General features: G+C 38.5%; 1 protein-coding gene across 25 annotated transcripts in view; it reads right to left on the bottom strand.

The window, feature by feature from the left end:
- The window catches only part of GPR63 (G protein-coupled receptor 63), a 159,160-nt gene that overhangs the window by 71,126 nt on the left and 74,148 nt on the right, over positions 1-13,886 (bottom strand). For 19 of the 25 annotated variants that reach the window (XR_004321745.1, XR_004321754.1, XR_004321757.1 and 16 more), the window contains one exon: positions 362-5,820. The exons of 2 other annotated variants lie outside the window; for them this stretch is intronic. Coding sequence is in view for 1 of the 23 variants with exons in the window: in XM_006187240.2 (XP_006187302.1) it covers positions 4,412-5,671 (1,260 nt within the window). In the remaining 22 variants the exon portion in view is untranslated. Of the gene's footprint in view, positions 1-264; positions 5,821-13,886 lie in introns of those variants that run through there. 4 more of the 25 variants (XR_004321738.1, XR_004321749.1, XR_004321746.1 and 1 more) reach the window with 3 other exon arrangements.

Here is a 13,886-nt window from a genome sequence, read left to right as displayed (position 1 = left end):
TGCAGGATGAAATTGTTTCATCAAAATAGAAGCAAACATTGTCATTGCTTTGCTAGTGACAATCCAGTTTCAAATGACTTAGCAGGAAAAGTTTTATAACTCTTCTAAGGCAGAATTTCTTAAAACTGTCTCTTAATACCAATGATCTTTTGCCAAGTTTCATTTCACCCTTAATTACTCTGAGAACTTCTAAAACTAGAATATAGTTATACACACACAGGCTTTGAGAGCTAATTTGAAAGTAAAAATTCAAAGGAGGCAAGATTTGAAACTAAACTCAGATTTTAATTTAACAGAAAGTATTATTCATGACAAATTTTTCTAAGATAAATGAAGTAGTCCTTTAAAAAAAAAACTCAACTTTTAGAAATGGTAAACATTTATTCATCTTCTTATTGGGAGCTCTTTTCCTGGCTGTAATAAGAATATACACAAATAATCATAATTTTTGATTTCTTAATGTTACAACCAACCCAAAATTCAAAGTGGTTTTTTTCATATAGGTTGGTACTATTGTAAAATAAATTAATTTTAATTACAAAGGACTAGTACCAATATATACCTAAGAAATGTATTACCATTTACCTGTAATAACAAACATGTGCTTTGATGTCTTCATTTATTATTATAAAAATTGAGTTTTCAATGAAGACTATGGTTGTGAAAATAAATTGGAATTAAGCAGTTCTTTAAACTTAAACTAAAAATCATGGAAGAATAAAAATGTCAAGCCAGTGAACATTTTTTTTTCCTGTGATCTATACATAAATATTTTCATGTAAACAAAAGCAAAGATCAAGAAAAAATTAAGTTAAATATCCTTGTCAGCAACCGAAATGTGTAGATCAAAATGGTCATTTTATTTTCTTCATGCTTCCATTGAACAGGACTGGCGTAAGCAGAGCAGCAGGAATCACGTGAATCTTTGCACTCCTCTCATCCCCTTCAGGAAGTTACACACAGTAAGGACCTCTTTCCATCTCATGAAAAAAGAAATATTAGAGGAATCAGACTCCTGAGAGACTTTCAAATATTAAGTCACTTTTTTTGTTCTACTGTGAAACTATACGGTTTATCAGAATTTTGCCAGTTGAAAGACGGTGAAGCCGACGCTGGTGAGACCCGGCGCAGACACACGAGGTGGCAAATGGTAGATACACAGATGTTCCTCTTGGTGCGGGTTACCCACGGACTAGGAGATAATGGCTTCCAACACAAAAGAGACATTTTTTGAATAAAACAGACAATATTTAAGGGGATGTATTTTCCACAGGAAAGTGTTTCTTAGAATATGCCCCAGAGACCACCTGAACCAAAATCAGGCCAAACACCCAACAAAATAAAAGTCTGCATTCCTGAGCCCAATTGCAGACCCTCCAGGGGCCCTGGGGATCTGAACTGTTCACAAGCCCCCCATGGGAACGCTTAGACACAAATTCAGATTAAAGTCTGAGTATCACTATTCCAGACTATTGGGGGTTTCTTTTGACTCTTTCTTCTGACCACAGATATTTCATTCTCTTTCATGCTTCTTACTTACTAGCCAGAAACAAAAACAAAAGCAAAAACATTTCTGATTATTCAGCCTGTGGTGATAACAGTAGCGGTACTTTATTTCCCTCAAGAAAATATAGAAGAATAGGCAGCATATGATTCTGCACCTAAATTTTTCAAAGGTACACCACAGTACTTTGTTTTAAAGCTTTCCAAATGTACACATAATAAAAACGTTCAAAATGGTTTGTAAACTGTCCTCAGATCGAGACGATCCAGTGTAAAGAGAGCTGCTGTCCGGGGTTATGCCTGAATTCTCCAAAGGCCCTTGGTGGCCTTCTTTCACAAACACCGAGCCTCTTAGCAGGCACTCCCGAGCTCTCACCAGATGATGCACCGCCTGCCAGGCAGCACAAAACTACCCAAGGATTGCTCATAAAGACAGGACAAAGACAACGAAGCTCAGTTTCAACTCCAACCACAAAAGGAGTCTCAAGACCCACTGCCAGTACGTAAGATGAATGCAAATCATGCTGACTTTCCTCCAGAGAAAGTCTGATTTCAAATATACTTATTAACATCTCCTTGAAATCTAGTTTATATTGAAAATGAAAAGCATGATACACTTCAAAGTGCTACTAATATCTACTACAGTGTTTACGCCCTATAAGATCCCTATGGATAAAAGCAATTTTACCTGTGAGTAATACGAATGAGAAACCAAAGAGGTAGGCGACTATCATCAGAAGATGACCCCCAAGCAACATGTTGAATAATGTGCTTGAATCCCAAAAAGGAAGTTTACTGGAAAACGGGTTCTCATACCATGACCATTGCCCAAGAGCAGGGTTTCCCAGGTCCTTCAGGATGTCATCCACCTTCCAAACTCCTAACTCCTGATATGGTGCCATGTGCTCTTCAGACGTTCAATTTTAAGAAACATCTACTGAAGTGAAATGTAAAGAAATAATACTGGAGACCAAAGAGCAATGCTGACGTCAGCTGGGCTCTTCAAAATCTCTACTTTCACATCAGAGTTGGACAAGACCTTAAAGGTTCAGAGAATCCAACTCTCTGGTTGTACAACTGAAGAAACGAAGGCTCGCTTTCTACTGGTCACAAAGCACTAAAATTCTGAAAAGATACTATACATCCAAAAAGTGTTCCTGGTTAACCTGCTGATTTATAAAGCCCATAATGTAGCCACGAGGCTACACTTCAGCACTTATGGCCTCGGTCTGAAGCCCCATCCCTGAGGGCTGTTTCACAAAGTGTTCCAGTGGCTGGAGAGAGAAGGGCACCTAAGGCTCAGGATGCACATGGGGCAGGGCAGGGGCAGATCTTGAGCAAGAGAAAGGTCATTCCAAATCCCAGACCTGCTGAAAACTTGCTCTAGGCTCGCACCACTGCTTATCTTCACCTCTTTTTAGAGACACGCCTCTGAGGACATTCACAAAGGCCAGCTCTGCTCCGGGCAAGCACTGGGGGTGACAATGCCTTTCTGCCCAGAACACTGAGAAATACAGCTGGACAACTGAAAACATCCAGATCTACAAGGCTAAGACCTATATACAGCTGTATTTAAGTTCTCAATAATTGTCACTCGTTCTGCAAAACAAAAAAGCGCCTTATTTCCTTATAGCCTTAATTAGTCAAGATTTTTAAGTTCCACTTTAAAAAGGTGGTTATGAGTGATTTTTTTTTTCTATTTTCCAGACTTTCTGTAATGGCTTCACATTTCTTTTAGTAAAACAACAAAAAAAATGAAGCTATTTTCAAAAAAGTTTTAGTCTTAAAAAAAAATGAAAGGATACACATAGTTTTCTCTTGACTATGAAACGTCCAAACCTGAAGGAGGTGTCTGTGTGGTACAATGTGTGGAACTGCAAAGACCCAGGACTCTAGATTTTCGGATCCCAGGTCTAGAGAACCTTGGGCAGGGCTTAGTCTCTCTGAAACTTGCCTTCTTCATCTGTAAAAAGGCAGAAATAATCCCTCCCTCACAGGACACTGTGAGGATAAAGTGATGCACAGTGCCTGGCACATGGCAGACGTCTAATAAATGGTGCCCCTTCTCCGCACTGGACTCAGAGGATCCTCTAGTAAATGGAATCATCATAGCCTGCACCAGCCACCCCTTCACTGCATCCCTTTTAAATTTGCAAGGGTGCTGCTGTCTCCTTGACTCTGCCCTATTGCTCTAAAGCTATTGTGCTTAGGAAAAAAGTTCTACATTTTTATGTTCTCCCCTTTAAGACTGTATATGCAAATAAAACATTAAAAAAAAAACTATCTTCCTAGAAATAATGCGATGTTTCCTAAAGCATGTCATGTATAAAAACAATTCTGAAAAACATGACTGAATTAGTTTATACATTGTTTCTTAAAGTGCACCAAAGTAAATATTAATGACCTTTAAAATGTCACTAACCCCCATGGGTTACTTTTTAAAATAAAACTAAATATTTATCTACTGAGATGTATGTGGTTTTTGGCTCCAATGTGATGACAAAAAGCAGCAGTGTCTTCCAGAAAAAATAAAAGAATTGATAAACTCAACTAAGCATATTCTTAGCAGCATACAAAATGCCTACAATTCAGTGTAACTGCAGGCTCAGTAAAGCACAATCCTGATTCCCACCACAAAAACAAAATCGATCGAAGGAATAGAAAACCATCTCTCCACCCTAAATCAAGGATTTCTCTTGAACCCTGGAGGTAACACTTGTGATCACATCCCTACTGTGTATCCTTGGTAACAGAATTGTAACTAATCACCATTCTGTCTTTACACTGCACACACACATACACACACCCTATGAAAAACAATATATTTTAAGTGAAGAAGCCATGAGAAAGGAAATTCGAAGTCAGATAAAGAAGATCCATCACCCCAAATGTCAGGCAGTTCCCACATTCACACCACCGTCCGATGTTCCCCACACACGTAGACAGCACTGGGGCGTATCCGTCGCCTCGTGTGACCAGGGAGCCGCGGCAAAAACTTGAAGGACTTGGGCATCATGTCCAGGCAGGCGTCATGGAATTTCTTAATCCTCCAGTAGTAGATTAGTGGGTTCAATGCAGACTTGAGGTAGCAGAGCCAAAGTAGCCAGGTGCTAATCTCAAAAAAGTTGTGCTGATAGTAAAAGTGCTTGCTGAACGTGGCCACAAGGCTGTAAGTGGTGAACGGGGCCCAGCAGACAATGAAGACAGCAAAGAGAATCAAAATGGTTGTGAAGGCACGCGTTTTAAAGCCCATGTCAATGCTCATCTGGAAGGGTCTCTGTAGACTCATGAGGCCCAGTTTGCTGGCCTGGCTGAGGCATATACCTTCAGGGTAGCTATGGATCCTCAAGGCATTGTGCCGAAGGGTGTTGAGTATGCCCATAAACGAATACAGGATCACCAGGAAGGGGATGAAGAAAGAAATGAGAGAAATCAAAATCACATAAGCTTGGTAACCCGGACTGGTCGTGTACCCAAACACACACTGGGGGGCTCGGGAAGGTATCTGCAGGTCAGGGTTTCCTACTGCCAAAGGAAGAGCTACACAAAAAGAAGTTGCCCAAGAAACTGCGATGAGAACCTTAGCCCTATACGGATTTAGCTTATCCTGCCTCTGGACTATAATAAGAAACCTGTCAATGCTAATGATGAGCAGGATGGCGACTCCCTCTATCACAAACAACCAGAAAAACATGGCAGATACCCTACAGAAGAATTTGCCGAAAATCCATCTGGTAGTGAGAATAGTGACCAAGGCAAAGGGCATGTTCAACACTGCAAGCAACATGTCTGCAAAAGCCAGGCTGGCCAGGAGGATGTTAATGGCAGATCGCATGGCCGCTTTTTGGTAAACCATGAGGCAAACAACCAAGTTCCCAAGAAAAGACACAAACAGAATAAATATCATTATAGCAGAAAGGATGATTTGCAGAGGCAAGTTTAGGCCCTTAAAAACTGCTGGTGTTGGGGGCACGGCTGTGCCATTCACTGTCAACAAACTCATCCCAGTGGGAGCCATGGTTTCAAGACTGTATCTAAGCATTGGACCAATGCCGGGATGCTGGAAGGGTGGAGGGACCGTAATATTCATGTAGGTGTTTTCATAAACTACGAACGTTGTGTTGGATGCTCCCGTATGGGACGCAGTCAACACTGCAGAGAAGACCATGGTTTCAGCAGGATGGAGGGCGTCGGCGGAGAGGTGATGTTCTTCAAGCACTTCAACACAGAGCAGCAGTATCAAGTTTCATTGATGGGCTTGGAAACACACTCCGGAAAACGGACCAAGAGTTCCATCTTCCACAGGAGTCTTTTTGCCTGAAAACAAGCCCAAAACACACACACACACACACAAAAATGGGAAATGAGCTTTGTAAGTAACATTTGACTTCTTACCTTTCATCAGGAAGGACCAGTGTTGCTTTCTTTTTGACTGTTTAAAAATATATATATATATATTTGATTGAAGTATAGTCAGTTTACAATGTTGTGTCAGTTTCTGGTGTACGGCATAATGTTTCCGTCATACATATACATACATAGATTCCTTTTCATATTCTTTTTCATTATAGGTTACTACAAGATATTGAATATAGTTCCCTGTGCTATACAGTAGAAACTTGTTGTTTATCTATTTTATATATAGTTCTCTAGTCTAGTCAGCACTAAAATATTGTTGTTTTTATTTTTAGTCAACCAGAGTGGAACTTTCATGACATTCATATATAAAGTGAAAGGGAAAAGAATCAAAATGTATTACTGTCTCAATGGCAAAAAGTATAACTTTACAGTTAATTTTTCTTTAAATTTCCAGAAGCAGCATAGCCTTTCCATAGTCACTATTAATACAGATTCTATGATCTAGTTCTCCTGAGAGTACTAGCGCTTTTCTTGATAGCTCTTTGGTACAGGTTCGTATTCCATTTTTACATTAGCACAGAACTAGTTGGCAAAGAACCCTGAAATCAGTTTCCTATTTAACACATGATAATCACACACTTTTGCTTTAACACTTTCACAAGTAGGCACTAGGTTATTTTCAATGAAGGATCTGAAAGTTCCAAGGCTTTCTATTTTTTTTTTTTTCTAAGTGTTTCTTCCCATAAATCCCAACACAACTCTATTGGAGAAGTTATTCAAGAAGAGTAGAAAATTTATCTGCAAAACGTCTTGGTCACATTTTCAAGACTTCTTTTCCTTTTCTGAAGTTTCTTTGCTTCTCATATTCTCTCTTCTTTGCCATGCCCACCCATTTCCATCCTTTATTTTCTGATACAAATACTTCTATCTCCTCAATTTTTTCCGAGACTGACATTATTGTATGTCAGCAACTTGATAGAAGATGTCAACCAAGTAAGAAAAATGGGGATTCTAATGACAATTCAGGTATAGAAAATGAGTTCTAGAAAATTTATAAAGATATTTAGTTATCTTGCTCCAAAAAGTTTGTTATCATCTTTCTCTTATCCTTACTCCGAACTTCTTAATTTCTGAAACCCTTGAATTTTCTGTAGAGAACTTTTTTTTTCTTTTTTTTTTTTAAGGAACTTTCTTAATCTACTATCTTACTATCCCACTTTTCTGATGTGGTTTCTACCTTCTTTACTAGAAAGGTAACTTTAATCTCTTTCATTGGAAAGAACACCCTTTGGATTTCCAGGTAGATTCCTTTAATAATACAAAAGATTGGTGGTGGTGGTGGGGGGAATTGCAGACATTTAAGACAATGCCGCAATTTTCTCATTATCTGAACTTATAATTAGTCACTGATTTTAGCGGTAAATGCCAAAAGTTCATTTACTCATTTCCTGTCACATACAGGGTAGAAGGATCCCATTCACGAGACCCAGGATCCAGCACTGAAGCCAAACCATGGGCTCTCTACCATACTCAGATCCCTCTACAGTCCCCGTTGCTGTCCAGGGCTGCCTTTAGGAATAAGGAGAATACTCGTTTGTTTGTTCAAAATAGTAGTTTTACCATGTACTTTCACTTTTATGACTTAATTTCTCTGTCCCTGCTAGGTATTATCCATCCTCACATATTCACTTTGAAATGCAAAACTTAACTGAATAAGCTGCCCTACTAATGCCCAGTGGCTCTCAAATTTTATTTACCCAAAGGGCCAGTGGGGAAAGGGGCACTGGGGGCTTTACACCGTGATCACCGTAAGTCTCTTTGTAACTACCTACATATACATACAAATAAGAATAAAGACTGTGCTCACTACATAAATCGGTCTCTAGAGAAAAATTGTAAATGTGTGGCTTAAGCCTAAGGTCACAGCTGTAACTGTGCTTGATCAAGGAAACAAACACATCCATCCTGAAGCAGTACACACTTCTAAACACTTAGTTTCCCTGACTGTGTTGAGGAACAAAAACAAAGGCTGTAATGGAGCCAAAACAAAACCATAATTTAAAAGATGCTTTTTAGGTTGATATATGTACATATATAGTCATAACATTTTTCTGCCATTACCATAAAAATCTCTAACTCAATTCATTCAATTACTCATTCATCAAACCTTTATTTAGCAGGACAGACCAACTATAGACCCTGAATCTCAAAATTACACTGAAATGACAGTAATGTAAAGATTTTTTAAATAAAGTGTACAACTCCAAAGGACAAGAAGTATGAAAAATACGTCATTAGATAAGAGGGCTTTTTTTTAACGTTTTAAGGAAAAAGGCAGATGGTGGAGTGGTAACTGAACAGAGCAGAATAGTGTCACCACCAAGGACCTAAAGGATGACGGTGATTATCCCTAACACACCCGCCGAAAACAGATAAATCATGCGCAGTGCAGATGCTGTACCAGCGGTGATTTCATTGCTGGAGTAAATCAGCACATTCCCTGGTACATAGCTATTAATTGGGGAAATTATTATTTTTTTCCTTATATGTGTTAGCAAAGTACACCTGGGCAGTTTGGCTCCAGTTGGCACCCCACTATCCAACCCCAGGGCTCTATCAGCTCTCCAGCACCCTCTCACAACACAGCCCACAGGGACGTTGACTGCCTCTCCGTTCCATAGAATGGCATGCTTTCCACAATATGCTGACTGAGCAGTAAGCAGTTACTACTCTATACTTGGTAAAGCCAGGTGTCCCAAAGGGCAGGATAAGATTATTCCAAAAATTCAAAGGCCTGCCATCTTTGTAAATTTTCTGGGGATCTTGTAGCATGTCGAGATAGCTCTTCCAAGGTGATAGTGGGCTCTTCCTTCCACTAAAATATAGGCACAGCACTTAGTAGGCTCTTTTGGACTTGGAAGGCATTGTATACTTATTTGGGTATGTTATTCTGACCCATTTATCTTGCAAAGCTGCCAGGTTTGAGTGGGACATTTAATAAGAGAAGATTCAGCAACAGGTCCAGAGTGCCATGACAGCTGCTCCACCACTTGGGCTACGTAGCCCAGCAGATTCACTGGTGTTTTAAGTGTCCGTGGCAGACAGGCATTCTGCATGGCATGGGGTGGGCCCCCTATCGGTGAATTACAACCTTTATAGGTGAACAGAGACCTTTAGGATTTTGGAACAAAGCCACACAGCATGAGCATTCCACATGAACTTGGTGTTGTCTGACCTGAAGCCATGAAGTCAGGTGTGCACAGAGCTCTTCACCTTAAACAGAAGTGGTATATGTGAAGTCAGATCTCATGGGTGCTGTGGGCATAGTTAGGTAATATAAGCAAATGGCTCATATTCCCATAGCTCTTATTCTTGCTACATTGATCCTCTCTTCAAACTTCTCCTGTGGCCTCATCAAGAGGAGTTCCTTATGACCAGTTAATTAAAGAAGAAAAATTGAGGTGTGACTTAGAAATGGTTCTATACAGCATGTTGGTGCCACCCAAGAGTGAAGAGCTGTAACACTACAGCCCCACTCAGGAGCCCTTAAGAACATGGCAAAGGGAAAACCTCCCAGTGGGCAAAACTTTGAACAGTATACAGGAACTCCTTGGAATCCCCAGGGGATTGGTTCCAGGGCCTCCGTGGATATCAAAATCCAAGATGCTCAAGTCCTTTATATAAAATGGTGTAGTATTTGCATATAAACTACACACATCCTCTTGTATACTTTAAATCATCTCTAGATTACTTATAACATCTAGCAGAATGAAAATACTATGTAAGTGTTTGCTGGTGTATAGCAAACTCGAGTTTTGCTTTCTGGAACATCCTGGGTTTTTTTTCAAACATTTTTGATTGGTGGTTGGTTGTAGCTGCAGAAGCAGAACCCGTCAATATGGAGGGCTGACTGTACCTGGTTGTTCCATTTTGAAGGAAACATGTCAGAGGTACAGATCTATACTTATCCATGGACAGTAGCTAATGATCTGGCCAGCTGGCCATGTAAATACTCACCAGATAGCAACTTGAAAACTAAGGAGCTAAACAATCTGTTAGACAAGATGACACATTCTACAGAAGTTAACCAACTTCTTTTTCTACTCTTGTTCTTCCCCAAAGGGATTATGAACAAAGTAACCATGGAAGTAGAGCTGGAGATTGTACATGGGCTCAGCAACATGGGATTTTCAATTACCAAAACTAATCTGGCTACAGCCACTGAGTACTCAACTGAGAACATAGAGACCAAAATTGGACTTATTGAATATGGCATCATTCCCTGGGGCACTGGCCAGCCATCTGGTAGCAGGTTGATTACATGGACTACTTCCATCATGGAAGACTTTGTTCTTATTGGAATATACTCATATCCTGGATAATTTTATCAAATTAAACTGTCAATCACAAGATCAGTATGTTTAGCATATATACTTCCTTTCTTTCACAGAATATCCTATATGTGTCAGAGAAAATGAATCAGAAAGCTAAAAATTTCTACCTATGTAGTTATGCTTTTGGAATAAAAGCAGTGGAAATTCAAAACTGAAACAATTAGAATTTTGTTTTTTAAGTACTTAGAAGCATATCAAGATATTTACTCAGTACTCAAAAAGAGAATTTCTATTCTTAAAGAGAGTAACTTAGTGTCTCCTGAGTTTTGCTAAAAAGGGTAATGTCAAAGAATGTCTTAAGCTTTTTTAATATAAGCTTTCTAAAAAAATTCCACAGCAACTCTGCAAGATTATTATTACTATAATCCCCATTTTAAGTATGAGGAAGCTGAACAATTATATGCCACCAGACTAGATAATTTAGAAGAAATGGGTAAATTCCTAGAAACATACAATTTACCAAGACTTAATGATTTAATACAGTCCCAGAAATTCTGAAAAGACGAATAATGAGCAGGGAGATTGAATCAGTAATTTAAAATGTCCCAACCAGTACCAGATGGCTTCACTGGTGAATTCTATAAATTGGGAGTTTGGGATTTGTAGATACTAACTACTATATATAAAATAGATAAACAACAAGGTCCTATGTATAGCACAGGGAACTGTATTCAATCTTCTAATAGCCTATAATGAAAAAGAATATGAAAAGGAATATATATTTATATATAACTGAATCACTATGCTGTACCCCAGAAATTAACATTGTAAATCAACTATACTTCAATTAAAAATAAAATTAAAAAACATATAGGTGAAAGTGGATTATAAAATACAAAGTACCATTAAAAAAATGTATTATAACCATGATCTTTCTATGGCACTTCAATTATTTTATGCAATCAATATATTTATTGTACACCATTGGCAGAAGTATAAACTGGTTCAACTTTCTGGTGGTTAAATAGGAAGTATTATTCTACATTAAAAATAAATAATTTAAATATTATCTGGAATTCTGTATTATAGAAATAATAGTAAAAACATGCACATAAGGATATTTATTACAGATATTATTCAAGAGTGAAAAACTAGACCGTCTTCGAAATGCTCAACAATAATAGTTAGATGAATTATAGTACACACACGCTCGAGAAAGAACATGGACCTACCACATATAAGAAGCTAATCTACAACAGTGACACCAAAGAATATTTATCATACACTGAGCGAAAAAAATCAACCTGCAGATTGACACACAACATAGTCCCATTGTTGTACAGGTATGTAGATGTGTGTACACGTGTGTGTATGCACATGTGTATGTACATGTATATGCGTATGTTTAGACAGACAAATAGAAGAACATATACTCAACTGATGAAAAGGATTTCCTCTCTAGTGTGAAAATAAGGGTGCAAAATATATTTTCCTTATTTACTTCTGGCTTTGTAAAATTTCTCTTCACATTAAGCAAGTACTGATCTTTATTTTTCTGTCGAGCTTTTCTTTACTGTTTCCTAAATAAAACAGTACGCAGGCTGCAGCCTATCTTCTTTGTAACCTGTCAGCCTAACACAAAGCTCTGTACACCAGTGATGCTAAAAAATGCAATAACCATTTAAAGCACCCTTTAACCACGGACAAGAGAAGCAAGCCATCTAGCTTGTGGATCCTTGATGACTGGGCTCAGTGAAGGCCCTGGGTTCAGGCTTCTCAGGGCTCCCAGCACCCCAGGGCCTTGCTCACTGGATCCGCTCTAAAGTTGGCTTTGAGTCCACTGAGCCCAGGCTACTGGGAAGGGCTGAGCAACACCATTTTGAGATAATTGCTGCTGCTCTAGAACTCTTCCGTCCCTTAAGGAGCGAACTAAACACATATTTGGCTGCATGTAAAGACCAGCGGACTAATAGGATTACCCAGGTGTCCTAGCAAATTCATAACTGTCACAGCAGAATAGAAACAGGTAAGAATTTGAAATACTGGCCTTACTCAGACTGTCTGCTTTTGTCTTGAACATAGTGAAAATCTAAAAGAAAGGAAAATGCCTAAGAGAAAGGAGCACTTTTGTCCTGGGTTACAGAGCATCTCTCTTCCACTCTGGGCCAGAGGCGATGCTGGAGGAGAAAAGGCCACACCGCTGGCCTCCTCTGATACTCACCACACTCTCAGCCAAGAATTTCCCAAAGGCTTCCTCCCTCCACCCCTGTCCTTCCTCTCATTCAAGAAAGAAATAAATTGAAAGCTAAGAGGAAAGAGACCATGTATCACACATAAATCCACTCCTTACTACTCGTCTAGAGAGTTTAACAGGAAAAGGGGAATGGTAGACAAAGACACACCAGGATGGATGCAAATATCCTGAGTCTACTCCTGAGTTCTCGTATAGGTAGACATAACCAGAAGTAAAGAACCAGGCATTTCACCTCAGAGGTAGCCCAAATTTCAACTTCATTTCATAAGAAAAAAAAGCAATCACATACGTTGGGCATCCTGCCTTAAAATTAAAAAAAAAAAAAAAAGTCTACAAATAAATGTATATCACTATAGCAATGTCTACCTTTTTTTTTTTTGGCTGAATTGTTATTTTTTGGTTTATCTGTAGGTAGAGTAAAAGGAAACTTTGAACAAACTAATCAAAAGAGAATATTTAACAATCAAGTAAAGTGGATGGGGTAGGGGAGGGCTTATTTGAAGTCATTTTTATAATGAGAAATTCATCACTTCATCAAAATTTCTCTTATTTTCAAGGTATATCTAACTTAAAACCTATATGCAATGAAGGTAAAGGGAAAAAAATGCTATGTGCACATTTTAAGTATGAGCCACAAGCAATGTTCTATTTATAACACTGTTCCATTCCTAATATATTTCTGATTCCAACCAGAATATTCGCCACAAAAAGTTTTTCTCATGAACGTTCAAAGGAACATTTCATTCTCCCATAGACATTTTTAAAATTAGATTATTAAACATGAGGATTTATTTGCATTTGAGTTACTTTTCCCCACAATCACCATGGAGAAGTTAAACTAAGTGTCAGTAAGGGCTCTGTTTCAGAGGAAACTATTCTAAGTGACTTTTGATGACAATTAAAAGGGAAACTCAAGTGGCCAGAAAGGTCAGCATTTAACAGAAAAAGTAAATTAATTGTCATTAAAAACTAGAAAAATGTATTTTTTTTAAGTAGCTCATAGAATTAACCTTCTGGAACATTTTCTAGAAATACAAAAAGCAACAGAAATGATGAGCCCCATGGGTGACAGCGTTTGTTCATCTTCCCTTTGTCCCTTGTTCCTAATTCTTATTCTTTGGCTCACATTCATTAAGCCGTTGTTCTGCTAAGAATTTTCATCTGCCTATTACAGATGAAAATGCAGGCCAATTTAATTCCATCAGACTTTTTGAACAGTTCACAGATACATTACTTACCTGCCACTGATGTTTCTCACAGTGGTGCTTGACAGTAAATTCAACAATTGAAAGGAAATACCGAGTCTCATTAGGTAATGAGCCTGGAATCTTAAATCATAGCTCTGCCTAGATCTATAACTGCTATGTCAAAACTTGAATATCTCCTTTTACCACCTCTAAACTACTTGTATAGACCACACATTTTGTTTTGTTTTT

The sequence above is a fragment of the Camelus ferus genome, chromosome 8 (genome assembly GCF_009834535.1).
Source record: "Camelus ferus isolate YT-003-E chromosome 8, BCGSAC_Cfer_1.0, whole genome shotgun sequence".
NCBI classification, from domain to species: domain Eukaryota; kingdom Metazoa; phylum Chordata; class Mammalia; order Artiodactyla; family Camelidae; genus Camelus; species Camelus ferus.
Note: the sequence above shows the minus strand (reverse complement) of the source record. Positions and strands in the feature narration are given on the sequence as shown.